The 19,219-nt window shown below is 39.9% G+C and overlaps 1 protein-coding gene across 1 annotated transcript; it reads left to right on the forward strand.

The window, feature by feature from the left end:
• Positions 1-12,292: 12,292 nt before the first annotated feature.
• On the forward strand, positions 12,293-14,713 carry LOC132565687 (zinc finger MYM-type protein 1-like). Its single transcript, XM_060230382.1, has 3 exons — positions 12,293-12,383; positions 12,668-12,867; positions 13,505-14,713. The coding sequence occupies exons 1-3, from the start codon at positions 12,293-12,295 to the stop codon at positions 14,711-14,713; spliced, it is 1,500 nt and encodes a 499-aa protein (XP_060086365.1).
• Positions 14,714-19,219: the final 4,506 nt, after the last annotated feature.

A 19,219-nucleotide genomic window follows, 5' to 3' on the forward strand; every position in this document is an offset into this window, starting at 1 on the left:
TGACACTTCCTCAGCCTCTATCTATTCTACCTCTGACACTTCCTCAGTCTCTATTCTACCTCTGACACTTCCTCAGTCTCTATCTATTCTACCTCTGACACTTCCTCAGTCTCTATCTATTCTACCTCTGACACTTCCTCAGTCTCTATCTATTCTACCTCTGACACTTCCTCAGTCTCTATCTATTCTACCTCTGACACTTCCTCAGTCTCTATCTATTCTACCTCTGACACTTCCTCAGTCTCTATCTATTCTACCTCTGACACTTCCTCAGTCTCTCTCTATTCTACCTCTGACACTTCCTCAGTCTCTATCTATTCTACCTCTGACACTTCCTCAGTCTCTATTCTACCTCTCACACTTCCTCAGTCTCTATTCTACCTCTGACACTTCCTCAATCTCTATCTATTCTACCTCTGACACTTCCTCAATCTCTGTCTATTCTACCTCTGACACTTCCTCAGTCTCTATCTATTCTACCTCTGACACTTCCTCAGTCTCTATCTATTCTACCTCTGACACTTCCTCAGTCTCTATCTATTCTACCTCTGACACTTCCTCAGTCTCTATCTATTCTACCTCTGACACTTCCTCAGTCTCTATCTATTCTACCTCTGACACTTCCTCAGTCTCTATCTCTCTCTGACACTTCCTATTCTACCTCTGACACTTCCTCAGTCTCTCTGACACTTCTATTCTACCTCTGACACTTCCTCAGTCTCTATCTATTCTACCTCTGACACTTCCTCAGTCTCTATCTATTCTACCTCTGACACTTCCTCAGTCTCTATCTATTCTACCTCTGACACTTCCTCAGTCTCTATCTATTCTACCTCTGACACTTCCTCAGTCTCTATTCTACCTCTGACACTTCCTCAGTCTCTATCTATTCTACCTCTGACACTTCCTCAATCTCTATTCTACCTCTGACACTTCCTCAGTCTCTATCTATTCTACCTCTGACACTTCCTCAGTCTCTATCTATTCTACCTCTGACACTTCCTCAGTCTCTATCTATTCTACCTCTGACACTTCCTCGGTCTCTTTCTATTCTACCTCTGACACTTCCTCAATCTCTCTCTATTCTTCCTCTGACACTTCCTCAGTCTCTATCTATTCTACCTCTGACACTTCCTCAGTCTCTATCTATTCTACCTCTGACACTTCCTCAGTCTCTATCTATTCTACCTCTGACACTTCCTCAGTCTCTATCTATTCTACCTCTGACACTTCCTCAGTCTCTATCTATTCTACCTCTGACACTTCCTCAGTCTCTATTCTACCTCTGACACTTCCTCAGTCTCTATCTATTCTACCTCTGACACTTCCTCAGTCTCTATCTATTCTACCTCTGACACTTCCTCAGTCTCTATCTATTCTACCTCTGACACTTCCTCAATCTCTATCTATTCTACCTCTGACACTTCCTCAGACACTTCCTCTCTATCTATTCTACCTCTGACACTTCCTCAGTCTCTATCTATTCTAACTCTGACACTTCCTCAGTCTCTATCTATTCTACCTCTGACACTTCCACAGTCTCTATCTATTCTACCTCTGACACTTCCTCAGTCTCTATCTATTCTACCTCTGACACTTCCTCAGTCTCTATCTATTCTACCTCTGACACTTCCTCAGTCTCTATCTATTCTACCTCTCACACTTCCTCAGTCTCTATCAGTCTCTATTCTACCTCTGACACTTCCTCAGTCTCTATCTATTCTACCTCTGACACTTCCTCAGTCTCTATCTATTCTACCTCTGACACTTCCTCAGTCTCTATCTATTCTACCTCTGACACTTCCTCAGTCTCTATCTATTCTACCTCTGACACTTCCTCAGTCTCTATCTATTCTACCTCTGACACTTCCTCAGTCTCTATCTATTCTACCTCTGACACTTCCTCAGTCTCTATCTATTCTACCTCTGACACTTCCTCAGTCTCTATCTATTCTACCTCTGACACTTCCTCAGTCTCTATCTATTCTACCTCTGACACTTCCTCAGTCTCTATCTATTCTACCTCTGACACTTCCTCAGTCTCTATCTATTCTACCTCTGACACTTCCTCAGTCTCTATCTATTCTAACTCTGACACTTCCTCAGTCTCTATCTATTCTACCTCTGACACTTCCTCAGTCTCTATCTATTCTCTGACACCTCTCTATTCTACCTCTGACACTTCCTCAGTCTCTATCTATTCTACCTCTGACACTTCCTCAGTCTCTATCTATTCTACCTCTGACACTTCCTCAGTCTCTATCTATTCTACCTCTGACACTTCCTCAGTCTCTATCTATTCTTCCTCTGACACTTCCTCAGTCTCTATTCTACCTCTGACACTTCCTCAGTCTCTATCTATTCTACCTCTGACACTTCCTCAGTCTCTATTCTACCTCTGACACTTCCTCAGTCTCTATTCTACCTCTGACACTTCCTCAGTCTCTATCTATTCTACCTCTGACACTTCCTCAGTCTCTGACACTTCTATTCTACCTCTGACACTTCCTCAATCTCTCTCTATTCTACCTCTGACACTTCCTCAGTCTCTCTATTCTACCTCTGACACTTCCTCAGTCTCTATCTATTCTACCTCTGACACTTCCTCAGTCTATCTATTCTACCTCTGACACTTCCTCAGTCTCTATTCTTCCTCTGCCACTTCCTCAGTCTCTTTATATTCTACCTCTGACACTTCCTCAGCCTCTATCTATTCTACCTCTGACACTTCCTCAATCTCTTTATATTCTACCTCTGACACTTCCTCAGACTCTATCTATTCTACCTCTGACACTTCCTCAGCCTCTATCTATTCTACCTCTGACACTTCCTCAGTCTCTATCTATTCTACCTCTGACACTTCCTCAGTCTCTATCTATTCTACCTCTGACACTTCCTCAGTCTCTATCTATTCTACCTCTGACACTTCCTCAGTCTCTATCTATTCTACCTCTGACACTTCCTCAGTCTCTTTATATTCTACCTCTGACACTTCCTCAGTCTCTATTCTTCCTCTGACACTTCCTCAGTCTCTATCTATTCTACCTCTGACACTTCCTCAGTCTCTATCTATTCTACCTCTGACACTTCCTCAGTCCTCAGTCTCTATCTATTCTACCTCTGACACTTCCTCAGTCTCTATCTATTCTACCTCTGACACTTCCTCAGTCTCTATCTATTCTACCTCTGACACTTCCTCAGTCTCTATTCTACCTCTGACACTTCCTCAGTCTCTATCTATTCTACCTCTGACACTTCCTTAGTCTATCTATTCTACCTCTGACACTTCCTCAGTCTATCTATTCTACCTCTGACACTTCCTCAGTCTATCTATTCTACCTCTGACACTTCCTCAGTCTCTATCTATTCTACCTCTGACACTTCCTCAGTCTCTATCTATTCTACCTCTGACACTTCCTCAGTCTCTATCTATTCTACCTCTGACACTTCCTCAGTCTCTATTCTACCTCTGACACTTCCTCAGTCTCTATCTATTCTACCTCTGACACTTCCTCAGTCTCTATCTATTCTACCTCTGACACTTCCTCAGTCTCTATCTATTCTACACTCCTGTCTCTTTCTATTCTACCTCTGACACTTCCTCAGTCTCTATCTATTCTACCTCTGACACTTCCTCAGTCTCTATCTATTCTAACTCTGACACTTCCTCAGTCTCTATCTATTCTACCTCTAACACTTCCTCAGTCTCTATTCTTACTCTGACACTTCCTCAATCTCTGTCTATTCTACCTCTGACACTTCCTCAGTCTCAATCAATTCTACCTCTAACACTTCCTAAGTCTCTATCTATTCTACCTCTGACACTTCCTCAGTCTCTATCTATTCTACCTCTGACACTTCCTCAGTCTCTATCTCTCTGACACTCTATTCTACCTCTGACACTTCCTCAGTCTCTCTACCTCTGACACTTCCTCTATTCTACCTCTGACACTTCCTCAGTCTCTATCTATTCTACCTCTGACACTTCCTCAGTCTCTATCTTCTTGCCTCTATCTATTCTACCTCTGACACTTCCTCAGTCTCTATCTATTCTTCCTCTGACACTTCCTCAGTCTCTATCTATTCTACCTCTGGCACTTCCTCAGTCTCTATCTATTCTACCTCTGACACTTCCTCAGTCTCTATCTATTCTACCTCTGACACTTCCTCAGTCTCAATCAATTCTACCTCTGACACTTCCTCAGTCTCTATCTATTCTACCTCTGACACTTCCTCAGTCTCTATCTATTCTACCTCTGACACTTCCTCAGTCTCTATCTATTCTACCTCTGACACTTCCTCAGTCTCAATCAATTCTACCTCTGACACTTCCTCAGTCTCTATCTATTCTACCTCTGACACTTCCTCAGTCTCTATCTATTCTACCTCTGACACTTCCTCAATCTCTATCTATTCTACCTCTGACACTTCCTCAGCCTCTATCTATTCTACCTCTGACACTTCCTCAGTCTATCTATTCCAACTCAAACACCTCAAATTTTATATTTTCTACTTCCTCAGTCTATCTATCCTTCCTTCTTACACTTTCTCAGTATCTCTTACACTTCCTATCTGTCCCTTCATCCTCTCACACCTCAGTCTCTATTAATCTCTCTAACACTTACTCAGTCTCTATCCCTTCAGCCTCTTACATTTGCCAATTTGTATCAGTTCCTTTTTTACATTCTTGATTCCTTTCCATTATTTGAGTCTCAATCCATTTCCTCGGTCTCGATCCATTAATATTGCATTTTCATATCTTTCATTCCATTCATCCTTCACACCTTCTCTGTTTCTCTATCTATTCATGAACTTTCATTTTCTCAATTGCGACATACCATCATGCCCTTGTAAAGTTTACATTGGTAAACACATTTTATGTGCTATAGTTACCTACATTCAGTCAATAGTGTATATACAGTGTAATCTTAAATCAGATTATGAAATTTGAACGAAAATTTGAACAAATTTAACATTAAAATATCAGTTTATTAATGTGCACAATTACATAACAAAAACAAATAGAACATTCTTTGTACAAACGTCCCTAAGTAACCACACTTCTCGAATAGTCAAGAAATCCCATGCCTAAGATTTTACCGATTTTATCATTTCTGATAACCCCTTACTACGACGCAACTTCCAAAATAACGCTTTCTTTTGAAGTTCTGTTTCACTTCTCACGTGACGACTTCTAGGTTTCGCTTACTATAGGCAATAGGTAAAATATTGTTAGTACAATTTCGAGTCAGTCTTTATCTAAAGTGTATTGATAGTGTTATAAATCTTTAAAATCAAGTTACAAAGTGGACAAAACAATAATTATGAAGTCATTACGAAATCCATTAATTCACAGAGAACTCCGACATCATACATGAACCTGTGAGCACAAGAGATTGAGTGTCATTGTCACGTGGTCGTCTGAAGGACGGCCAAGTCGCTTATGTTTCAGATGGACACTATTACTCCTGATTGTTTTGACTATATGTATACAGTACGAATACTATTCTATCACGAGGTACGGAGATTCTGTGACACTTGTATTCATGCAGACAACATTCGTGGTCGGCGGTGGGATGAACGAGCAAGTTTTCTCTTCGCAGCCCATTCTCTGGCAATAACTAGCCGACGCATGCGTTCTCGCCTTCTTTTGAACATCCTTGCGAACCTCCAACATCTGCTGACTGAGAAGGCTGTGCGATACATCAATGGACACAAGAAGGATTTCTTCTGCCTGTGAATAGCCTTTGGTAGTTTCTTTCCTTTAAGGGCCATGACGTCAGCCATTGTCTTGACTGGCCTGAACACAGACTTGGGAATCGTTACCTCTGTGCTGTCATTACATACGTCAGTTGATTTCATGTCATCCCGTACGCTGAAGGTTTGCAACAATTCAAACACTCTTTGTACAAAATTCTCGAAAATTTCAGGTGCCAGACTTCCGTTGAGTCTTTCCAAAATTTTGACGATCTTCATCATAGTGGTGATATTCTGAGTGGTTATATTTCGCAATAGCACTTTTATACAATTCCCGGGTATGTCGACAGTATCAACCAAGTCTGCCTTAGAGACAGATTTCAAACTTGTTTCACCAATGTTCACCAAGGTCTCGTCAAGATAAGTATTCTTTGTCCACAAAGCCGGAGACGCACTTACCACGGAATGTTTGGGCATTTTGTTCTCTTTAGGAAAACCCCCATAAGCCCGATTGTTATGTTCTGGATACACCGTATTTGTGATTGGAAATTCCTCCTGGTCTGGTTCCTCTAGATATGACAGTGGTTTGTCAGCCTTAACGCGAGAACGGCCAGGAAAGTTTCCAGGTTGGAGATAGTGGATGTCGTCATCATTGTCTCGGCCTGTAACGTATCCGTAGATACATTGTGTCACGAGAACAATGCTGTATACAGCAACAGATACGGATACCCTGGACATCTGCAGAAAAAGACAAACACTCCTAATTATTTTCACGAACTAACTAAGGATTTTTTAAAATATATTTTAAGTTAGGATTTTTCTAAGTTGGACACACCTATGAGTAAATAAAGTCAAACACAGGTGGTATTCACGATACACTCAATGTAGATTACGTCGTAACTGAAAAATGTGTTGTTTTTCGTCAGTTACGGCTTACGGCAGAGCAGTAATCTCGACACTTATACCATAAAAGCACGACTATGTTGGGTTATAGCAAAGATTTAACAAGTGGCCGTTGTAACTGTAGATAACATCTCATATTTGTTTGAAAGTTGTATCGATAAATAGATTTAGGGTGTAAGTATTGGTGGGGATAATTGATAACGTGTTTCCATATCTGTTGATGCTGACTAAGTAGTTTCAATAACATAGTGATTTGTATCGCTTTTGGTCGCTTTTATTAATTGATATATATCATAATTGTTCATAGGTATATGTCATTCGGGTGATACGTACTACGGTAGTTTTATTATTTGATGCGAGTTACTTCCCATGTTGATATGGAAAAAAAAATTACGACGTAATGATAATGTTCTTAATCACGTGCATAGTTTATTCATTAAACAACACTTTAATTCGTGTGATACGGATTACAGATTTGCGTTCCTTTTTTATTCGGATTGCGATTTTGATTTGATTTCATTTGTTAACAAATGGGATGAAGCTAACTCCCAAAAATACCATTACAGTGTCTAATATATCTACAGTATTATACACAAAATAACGTTTGTCACGTGTTTTAGAAAGCCCCTTATACACCAGCCGTTTACCTCGAACCCTCCCTGTCACGATCTATAGCTGGAACATAACCGTGATTCTTTCATTTTCCTTGTTGGCTTGGGAGTGTAACGGCATCCCTCGTTCCCAAACACATAGTGTGTATATGTCATGTAGAAGATACGTCAATGGGTTGTGTGTTTTTCTTTGTCAATCAATATTGTTTTTCGTCTCTATTAGGATATGTATAATTTCATACGCTTTATGTCTGAAGTCATTTATACAATCATTCCAAGTTAACTCGATTCCGCACTCATCTGTCTAATTCATCCCACAAGTGTTCGATTTGGGACAAAGTAAGGCTATATAGAGGCCAATCAATAGGTACGATGTTCTACGATATTCTAGGCTACAGGGAAGTTCCTGAAACTCCAGCAACATGTGACCTAGCGTGATCATGCTGAAAGTCAAATGATGCTTATACCGAAAGGCACAGCATGGTGCCTCGGGATCTCATCTTGCAATAGCGTACAGCGGTTAAATTCCCGTTTATTATCACTAAAGGTGTCTACAAGCCACGGGAAATCACACCAAACCATAAACAATCCTACTCCACGCCTGTTCTGCTCTTTAACACAGGCGTTTACAAGACGCTCTCCTCGACGCCCGTTCACGTGTTGACGGTTTTTTTTCTGATCGAAATATCGCGAATTGAGATTTATCCGTGAAGTCTCAGGCAAACGTCTGGACACGTGCCACCAATCATCGCATACGACGTATAAAATATCTGTATGAAACCTATGGTATCACTAGGTTGACTATTTTGTTATGTGCATACATATAATATAAGATATGTCACAAACATCAACTATAATTACTGAAATTAGGGACAAATAACACACATCTAATATAATTACTGAAATTAGGGACAAATTACACATATCTAATATAATTACTGAAATTAGGGACAAATAACACATATCTAATTAGGGACAAATTACATCTAATATTATTACTGAATTGAGATATATTACACACATCACATATGATTACTGAAATCAATTAATTTATTGATAGTAAAAGTACATGCAAGGATATGTTAACCATATGTATATGTCACAGTTTTTTTAAACGTTGTAATACTCATATGTTATTCACATGAACAGATCATTAGAATTATGGATTTATTGGTTTTGATCCAGATCTGCGTCAATAAAATGCATAATTCGTCCGTCTCACCTTTGTGTAATTAATGAGGAAATAGTTTCTAGTCCTGAAGTCTGTCTCACCTTTGTGTAATGGACGATGAAATTGTTTCTAGGTCTGTAGTCTGTCTCACCTTTGTGTAATGGACGATGAAATTGTTTCTAGGTCTGTAGTCTGTCTCACCTTTGTGTAATGGACGATGAAATAGTTTCTGGTCCTGTAGTCTGTCTCACCTTTGTGTAATGGACGATGAAATTGTTTGTAGTCCTGAAGTCTATCTCACCTTTGTGTAATGGACGATGAAATAGTTTCTGGTCCTGATGTCTATCTCACCTTTGTGTAATGGACGATGAAATAGTTTCTGGTCCTGTAGTCTGTCTCACCTTTGTGTAATGGACGATGAAATAGTTTCTGGTCCTGTAGTCTGTCTCACCTTTGTGTAATGGACGATGAAATTGTTTGTAGTCCTGAAGTCTATCTCACCTTTGTGTAATGGACGATGAAATTGTTTTTAGTCCTGTAGTCTGTCTCACCTTTGTGTAATGGACGATGAAATTGTTTTTAGTCCTGTAGTCTGTCTCACCTTTGTGTAATGGACGATGAAATTGTTTCTAGGTCTGTAGTCTGTCTCATCTTTGTGTAATGGACGATGAAATTGTTTCTAGGTCTGTAGTCTGTCTCACCTTTGTGTAATGGACGATGAAATAGTTTCTGGTCCTGATGTCCGTCTCACCTTTGTGTAATGGACGATGAAATTGTTTGTAGTCCTGAAGTCTGTCTTACCTTTGTGTAATGGACGATGAAATTGTTTGTAGTCCTGTAGTCTGTCTCACCTTTGTGTAATGGACGATGAAATTGTTTCTAGGTCTGTAGTCTGTCTCACTTTTGTGTAATGGACGATAAAATTGTTTCTAGTCCTGTAGTCTGTCTCACCTTTGTGTAATGGACGATGAAATTGTTTGTAGTCCTGAAGTCTGTCTTACCTTTGTGTAATGGACGATGAAATTGTTTGTAGTTCTGAAGTCTGTCTCACTTTTGCTTACTCGATGGTGAATTGAATACTGAATCACTTTGCCGACTCGTTGTGTTTGCCAGTAATCCTCGCCTTTTATTTTATATCTGTTGTGAGTGTGATCAACACATATTTAAATATCAAATCCGTGCCTTCCTTTATCCTTCCTCGTGTTGTTGTATATGTATTGTTCAACGACTAATAATTTAAATGAAAGCATTGTTTTTTTAATTACACCAATTGTGGAAATAAGAAGTAGAATTAGTAAGGAACTCTTTGTTGATTCTAAAATCTACAGAATTACACGTGTGGCTTAAAATGTTTCTATCAAAGTATAACAAATGTACAATTGTAACCCAATTTGATTTAATCACTCGATGATTTAACTGTATGCCAAATTTGATTCATCAAAGCTTCCCACGACTTCTTGACGTTGAATGTAAATGCCAACAGAAGTCATACATGCTGTAAACCCACTTGATCAACAATACTATTTGATATATGGCATTTCTTTATTTGCATTTCAACTTCTTTAAGAGCATGACATCTACTTCCGTGGAAACGTTTGTTTCTCTTTGTGAAAAATACAAACAGGACATGTTCTGCAGCTCATTGGTTTACTTGCTGCTGTCAATTTCGATTATGAAGTCACAATGATAATGACTGAATATAAAGTGTAGGGTATAAGTGTCAATATGAATCCTCTTTCCATTCAAAACATCGATATATCGATACTGGATTGAACGTTATCCTTTGATAAACCAGCAGGGAAAAAGTAGATATTATTTTTTTATTCATTTGTTTATCTTTAAAAGCATATACATGTATGTATATATATGAAATCTTAAATAAGAAATTGTTTAAGCTAAAGTCACCGTTAATACAAGATTTCCACGTCGTTGACATTTAAAATCAAATTGTGTTGCCTTTTGAACACATGTAATGAGTACGCAAGCACTGATGTCGCTAAATGGTGACGTCTACACTGTTACAAACTCCGTATATTTACGTAAACAGGTGACCTTGCTTGTCATTTATCAGGGATCGTTCTTTTGTGAGCATCTATAAGCAGGTTTTAAAACAAACCATAGCTCTGGTTGTGTAACTAGCAGACGCAGAAACACTCTGTCGTTGTGTAGGTCCATATTTCTATCACAAACCTGTACAGTTAGTTATTGTCTGGTACTATACTAGAATCCCGTCTTTCGTGAAAAATTGTTCAAATAGGACAAAGACATTAGCACAAAAACACATAACGTTTAGAATAAGGCTCACATTTGAACCAGGGAACATCATCAATTTCCCAATTGTGAATTTTCCATTTCTGGATAGAAACAATCATGTATCCCCAATCTAGTTGATTCGATATTCAAGGGCCTGTTCTCTATATCACGACTTATGTGCAAGATGTTAACTGACAGACAAACACAACACAGGGTTTCTGGGGCTGCAGGTTGATTTAAGGTATAGGAAAGGTTTTACTGTCGTCATAGTGATCTCACTGAGAAATATTCTATCTCTTTGTGAGACATGAAGATGAAGCAGGACGTATTTAGTGCTCCGTACCTTGCCTGTTGATTTTGTGTTGAGTCTCCATGTAAATCGTTCTTTTGTTTATAGTTTGCCCCAGTTTTATCTAATTTGATTTTGGACTATGTCACATGTTGGAATTTTCTTGTTGATTTAGTTTCTATAGGCTCCGTATCCGTTTTGTAATATTGGATCTCAAGATATAAATCTACTCTGAAAGTATTCTTCATCCACTTTCACATACTGCTTTTTCCATTCTACTCTAAAGCCTGGAGGTTCGTTATAGTGGACATTAAACCCGTTCAATCAACCTTATCCCAAACCGATGTCCTCCTTTAGATATTTTTGTAAATTATATTACTATTGTTGCCAAACTAGATTTTCCTGAATGTCAGCTGATTGATGTCTAGATATTACAAATGATTAATGGATATCACTGAGGAGAGCTAGGTTGTTATTACAGCTTGTTAGTGTCTCAGTATTCGGATTTATGTTATCAGCGGATGTTAAGAAATGTCTGTAGCAACTTAGTGGTACAGTGGATAATGCTAAGTGTTGGTGAGATTAACAGATATTACTAGTACACGTGTTATGCAAACGACAAGTAAGTGAATAAATACATTGAGACATTAGAACAAATATTAAGTATAGTCAGGCGCGTAGCTGCCTATACGCGAGTACGCAGCTGAATCCACATTATTTTGACAAAAAAATTTTTTTAGTAAAAAAAATGTGGTTTAAAATTCAGCCGCGTTCGCCAGATCTGATAATTACCACACTGAATACTTTATAAATCATATAGCCTAAATCGTACACCATACCGTAGTATCTTTTTGAAAAGTTGTCGGCCTTTGCAGCTCTTCAAAGTCGGAAGTTTGCACGCGCCGTATTTTCGAAATGTAAACAAATGTTTACATCGAGTTCTTAAAGAAGTCATCAGCAGAATCAGCGATAGAAAAGAGGTAATTATAACTAAAATGTTACTATGTATGCCTAGTGTTTATTTGTTTCGGTCTGTTTGTTGAGTAATGACATGTTTGACCATGTCTGTGAACCGATTCTAGCGAGACTGACAACATTTTGAACTAACCAACCTGAATCAGTGAATTCATGATGCAAATGTGAAAAATTCTGGTGCATTTGTCGTATTACTCTGCATTTTTGAAATAGTTCCTTCTTGGTAGATTAGTTATATTGATACATGGAATTTTTATGAAAAAAAACATTTCTGGTAAACACAACGCTCGTCATTTTTTTCATCTACGGAAGCGCATAAAGGTAAAAGTATTCCGATCTCATACATGTACGGAGCCACAATTTATTCTTCCAGGTTCTAATTACGCAAGAAATATGGCACAGAAGAGAATTGACAGCTTCTTCAGCGTAGGTCCAAAAACTGGGCTGTCTGAAAAAGGCACCGATGCAACCGAGCCTAGTACATGTATGTTTACTTTAACATGCTTTTAACATAAAAAGCTACAAACAATAGTCAGTACATGTTAAGTTATACATGTATAGTTAATAATGACAACAATTGTAACTTTTAATTTTGTTTAAACTTTTCAAGATTCAAGGACAGTATGATTTCAAACTTTTACATTACATTCATTGCAATCCATGCTTTAAATATTCGAAATCAAATTGATTCTATAGTCAATTTTATGCACCAAAAATTCTAACACTTGTCCAAGTATCGTCATATGTATTCCATATGTATATTTATAGCGCCCGGTACGTCTGGTGTGAAGGAGGGTCCTGAACCTATGACTTTAGATAAAGATGAGCTCGTGGGGATTGCGTACAGTCCCGATGACTTGTATCCTGATCCAGCAAGGTTAACAAAGGCTTCAGATGACTCGATAAATGTGAAAGTGCTGAAAACAACAAAGAATGGGCCAAAAGAATGGGCCAAAGTTTCCGTCAAGGTAAACTGATTCTGATTCATTTGATTTAAAGATGTGAAGTTATAACGGTTGCAGATCAATAGAAAATTGTAGTTTAGTCAACCAGTATTGTATAGAAAAATACCGTTAAAATCTCTAAACACAGTCCCGAGGTCTCAAAATCGATGGTTTATGTTGAGGTCTTTTTGTGAGTGGTACATGTGGGAAAATAGACGCAAGCCCGTCTCTTACCACTCGAATGTAAACGGTCTGCTTCTTCCACTTGTTCGATGTTTGGTTTCATTATAATTATATTAGCGCGCTATGACATGTTTACTATATAATTAAGACGAATAAAGTATAGTGAATATACTCATATATCTGATAACGTTATTGAAGTACCAGTATCATAAGTATACTAGTAAGATACTAGATATATACTATTAAAATGGAATCATTTGCTTCCCTGCTTTCCGGATTTCTATGTATTTGGTTGCAAAATTGTTCCATTTCAAGTTCGTACACTATTTCTTTATTTTATTATTTCAGTATTGAGTATGGAACGAAGCGTCAGTTCTCGGTAGATTGGCTAGAGAAGTATGACTGGCTTCGATATTCAGTTTCCGAGAATTCAGTGTATTGTGCTCCCTGTATTTTGTTTGGTGCTTCATCTCCAAAGGAGAAAACATTCATCAATACCCCAGTATCAAAATGGTCTAACCTTGGAAAGTACATCAAGAGACATACCGAGCCTGGTTCGAGTCATCATAGCTGCTGCGCTAGTGCTAGTGGTTTTATGAAAATCATCGAAGGGAAACAAGCAAGCATTACAGCACAACTGTCGAGAAACAAAGTCGAAACTGTTGCTAAAAATAGCCAGGTGCTTAGATCTGTTATAAAGGTCATCATTCTGTGCGGTCGACAAAATATTCCACTTAGAGGTCATGATGACAACAATAGTAACTTTACTGTCCTGTTGAAAGACAAGGCCAACAGGGATGAAATCCTGAAAACACACCTGTCCTCTAAATCTAAGGTTACTTACACTTCGCCTATGATCCAAAATGAATTAATCACTTTGTTGGGAAATAACATAAAAGGCAAGATAGTTCAGCAGTGCAACGATGCTATTTGTTATTCATTTCTTGCAGATGAAGCTACTGACGCGAGCACTATGGAACAAATTGCTATGTGTGTAAGATATTATTCTGAAACTGAACAGGACGTGCGTGAAGACTTTGTGGGCTTTGTGCAAACAGAATCTACAACAGGAGAGGCTCTTTTTAACAAGTTTATTGAGGGGCAGCGGGACACAGGATTAGACATCTCCAAGATGAGGGGACAAAGGTATGATGGGGCCAGTAATATGTCTGGTTGTCATCGAGGTGTGCAAGCTCGGGTCCAGCAAGTAGTTCCCCAAGCAATGTATGTGCACTGCAAAGCCCATAGCCTTAATTTGTCAATTGTGCATGCCTGTAAAGAGGCACTCGTCAGAAACTTGTTGGACACAGTACAACAAATCGGATTTGCTTTCAAGTACTCTGCCAAACGTCTTTTAGATTTCAAAGAGGAGCTTGGCAACGATCCCGTGGCACAGGAAGAGATGCAGAAGAGAACACGTCTTCAAAGTCTGTGTGAGACGCGATGGGCTAGTCGGGCTGACGCACTTTACACTTTCAAAGCTGCATACACATCAATTGTAAGTGCACTGGAGGTGTTAGAACGAGAGGGAGACTCAAAAGCACGGAGCTACAGATGCAGTATCCTTGGGTTCGACTTCATCATCTCTCTAGTTGTGGTTGAATTCGTCCTCCAGGGTGTTATGCCTCTAAACAAGCTGCTACAGAAGCAGAATATCGACTTGATCGAAGCAGCCGAGTTCTTATAGCCACATTTCGTGCAGAGAGAGCCGATGATGCTGTGTGGGATGGGCTTTACGACAAAGCAGTTGCCATGGCAGAAGACCAAGGAGTCGAGCCTTCAAAGCCTATAACAGCTCGACGCCAACAGCACCGTGGCAGTTTAGTATCATGAGACGCCTGAAAAACCACATGAGATCAACGATGCTCACAGAACGGATGTCTGGACTAGCCCTGTTGCACGCCTACAGACACATGGAAATAGATATTGATATTATCATTAACGAGTTTGCGGCCAGCAAAGGCCGCAAGTTAGACTTGCTGTGAAATGTAGACTAGTTGAAATAAACGAAAGTAAAGCTATTATCTCCATTTTTATGCTAAAATAAATGGATTTTCGTTGGTCAAGAAAGCTCTCCGGAGGCCCCAAAACGCACCAAATTGCACCATTTATTTCAAATTTATTACAACAAATATTCAGTACAATAAGACATTACAACAAATATTCAGTACAATAAGACATAATTGTAACCGGATATCAAGCTGTTACCGGATATCAAAATTAAATGCTGAAATGGTTGTCTATTATAACGACGTAAATTTTACGCAACGAAATTGCGGACTAAATGACAAGCAAGATAAAAAAAAACTGTTACTGGATATCAATCTGTTACCGGATATCAAACTGTTACCTGATATCAAACTGTTACCGGATATCAAACTGTTACCGGATATCAAACTGTTACCAAACTGTTACCGGATATCAAACTGTTACCTGATATCAAACTGTTACCGGATATCAAATTATTACCGGATATCAAACTGTTACCGGATATCAATCTGTTACCGGATATCAAATTGTTACCGGATATCAAATTATTACCGGATATCAAACTGTTACCGGATATCAAATTGTTACCGGATATCAAACTGTTACCAGATATCACACTTTTACTGGATATCACACTGTTACCGGATATCAAACTGTTACCGGATATCAAACTGTTACCGGATATCAATCTGTTACCGGATATCAAATTGTTACCGGATATCAAATTGTTACTGGATATCAAACTGATACTGGAAATCAAACTGTTACCTGATATCAAACTGTCACCGGATATCAAACTGTTACCGGATATAAAACTGTATACAGTATAACGACTATAACTTGAGACAAAACTATTCCAGCCCTATAATGAGGATTTCCTTCTCCACTGCAACCCATTTCAACGAAACAGGACACATTCTATCGTAGCAGAAAGAAGACACTACCGCCAATTCCGAACACCAGACCAGAGGTACAACTTGAAGGTAAATTTACCCAGACCACCAGTGGATTAAGTACAAGCAAATGATGGAGACAACGACAAAATACTGATATTCACTACTGACGAGAACCTAGTACATCTATGCTCTGCCGAGTTCGTCTACTGCGATGGAACCTTTTATACAGCCCCACAGATGTTTGACAGTATCTTCACCATCCATGCTTTTGTTGGTACTGTTATGTTTCCGCTTGTGTATTCATTACTGCTGAAGAGAGATACTAACACCTACGACAGATTATTCACGCTTCTGAAAGGCATTGCCATTAGACCCAACCTGAACTTCTCACCGAGCACAGTTAGCCTTGATTTCAAATGTGCTTCCCGTAATGCCGTCACTCAGACATATATCTATAATGTTAATTATGTTTGTATGGATGACATTGCAAAAAGAATACTAGTATATAGCTAAATAAACATTATTAAATTAATTACTTGACTTCCTTATTTTGTATATACAAGGTTCCATTTCGCCTTAGCTGACTCCTTCCTACCTGGTTTTGGCACTAAGGCGAAATGGGAATAATTTTTTACCATGAAATTGACAGCTAAGGCGAAATTGGGAGTAAGCCGTCTTTATCGGGGCTTCGATACCTCTACTTTCGAAATTTAATGTGAAATGATTTAAGGTGCGTTTCGTTTCTTTGATTTGTTAGATAGATATTCACTGCTAATAGGAAAACTTTAAACATGAGAAATGACTGTGAAATATCATAGTCGGAAACATATTTTCAGTATTGGGGAATGTGAAGTTTGACGTTTTTGTTGTCTTTAATTATTTCTAACCATTTACTGTGTCATCATCACATTTTTCCGAACTTAATATCATTTTGATTTGCCTCAACAAATGAAACATAATCCTTTTGTGTACATGTTCCCACTGCTTAAATTACGATTGTTTTCTTATGTACTATCAACGTGATTGGTTATACTGGTGTGCTGTGAACAGTTCACACTTCTTTGAAAGTTTAAAACAGGAAAATGTATGACAAACATATGCCATTGTTTCTTGATTATTGATTATCTTGATTCAATTGTTATCTAATTCTTGTGTCCATTTTAATCAAAATCCTCAGATTGATAAAGGTAAATGTGACATTGTTGGCTATTGACGGCCCCATGAAATAGCGGCGGCACTAAAAACATATTTAAACCATTAACTCATTCAAAGTACTTTACACCACTCCCTACAGTATCTAGTAAACAAGATGTCACAGCTGCCATATTAGTGGATACGTCAATGTTGTACGTCAATAAGGATGTGGTGTGCTTGCTCTTTCAAGTGATGGCCTACTCGCTTATCACCTCGCCTTTTATTTAATTTCCCTACACAGTGAACGGCCTTGCTCCTGATATTAATTTTGTCCTACACTGCTCTTCCCTGTATTGTCCAGCACCCAGATAACCACCTTGCTCCTCCTTGTATTGTCCAACACCCAGAGAACCACCTTGCTCCTCCGTGTATTGTCCTTCTCCCAGAGAAACACCTTGTTCCTCCCTGTATTTACCTACACCCAGGGAACCACCTTGCTCCCCCTGTATTGTCCAGCACCCAGAGAACCACCTTGCTCCTCCCCATATTTACCTACACCCAGAGAACCACCCTGCTCCTCCTTGTATTGTCCTTCTCCCAGAGAACCACCTTGCTCCTCCTTGTATTGTCCTTCTCCCAGAGAACCACCTTGCTCCTCCTTGTATTGTCCAGCACCCAGAGAACCACCTTGCTCCTCCCCGTATTTACCTACACCCAGAGAACCACCTTGCTCCTCCCTGTATTGTCCAGCACCCAGAGAACCACCTTGCTCCTCCTTGTATTGTCCAGCACCCAGGGAACCACCTTGCTTCTCCGTGTATTGTCCTTATCCCAGTGAACCACCTTGCTACTCCCTGTATTTACCTACACCCAGAGAACCACCTTGCTCCTCCTTGTATTGTCCAGCACCCAGAGAACCACCTTGCTCCTCCGTGTATTGTCCATCACCCAGAGAACCACCTTGCTCCTCCCTGTATTTACCTACACCCAGAGAACCACCTTGCTCCTCCTTGTATTTACCTACACCCAGAGAACCACCTTGCTCCTCCTTGTATTGTCCACCACCCAGAGAACCACCTTGCTCCTCCGTGTATTGTCCACCACCCAGAGAACCACCTTGCTCCTCCTTGTATTTACCTACACCCAGAGAACCACCTTGCTCCTCCTTGTATCGTCCATCACCCAGAGAACCACCTTGCTCCTCCCTGTATTTACCTACACCCAGAGAACCACCTTGCTCCTCCTTGTATTGTCCAGCACCCAGAGAACCACCTTGCTCCTCCTTGTATTGTCCAGCACCCAGGGAACCACCTTGCTACTCCCTGTATTTACCTACACCCAGACAACCACCTTGCTCCTCCTTGTATTTACCTACACCCAGAGAACCACCTTGCTCCTCCTTGTATTTACCTACACCCAGACAACCACCTTGCTCCTCCTTGTATTTACCTACACCCAGAGAACCACCTTGCTCCTCCTTGTATTGTCCAGCACCCAGAGAACCACCTTGCTCCTCCTTGTATTGTCCAGCACCCAGGGAACCACCTTGCTACTCCCTGTATTTACCTACACCCAGACAACCACCTTGCTCCTCCTTGTATTTACCTACACCCAGAGAACCACCTTGCTCCTCCGTGTATTGTCCTTCACCCAGAGAACCACCTTGCTCCTCCTTGTATTTACCTACACCCAGAGAACCACCTTGCTCCTCCTTGTATTGTCCAGCTCCCAGGGAACCACCTTGCTACTCCCTGTATTTACCTACACCCAGACAACCACCTTGCTCCTCCTTGTATTTACCTACACCCAGAGAACCACCTTGCTCCTCCTTGTATTGTCCACCACCCAGAGAACCACCTTGCTCCTCCCTGTATTTACCTACACCCAGAGAACCACCTTGCTCCTCCTTGTATTGTCCAGCACCCACAGAACCACCTTGCTCCTCCTTGTATTGTCCAGCACCCAGGGAACCACCTTGCTACTCCCTGTATTTACCTACACCCAGACAACCACCTTGCTCCTCCTTGTATTTACCTACACCCAGAGAACCACCTTGCTCCTCCGTGTATTGTCCTTCTCCCAGAGAACCACCTTGCTACTCCCTGTATTTACCTACACCCAGAGAACCACCTTGCTCCTCCCTGTATTTACCTACACCCAGAGAACCACCTTGC

This window comes from Ylistrum balloti, unplaced genomic scaffold (assembly GCF_031769215.1).
Source record: "Ylistrum balloti isolate Yb309-2 unplaced genomic scaffold, AGI_CSIRO_Ybal_v1 Utg369730, whole genome shotgun sequence".
NCBI classification, from domain to species: domain Eukaryota; kingdom Metazoa; phylum Mollusca; class Bivalvia; order Pectinida; family Pectinidae; genus Ylistrum; species Ylistrum balloti.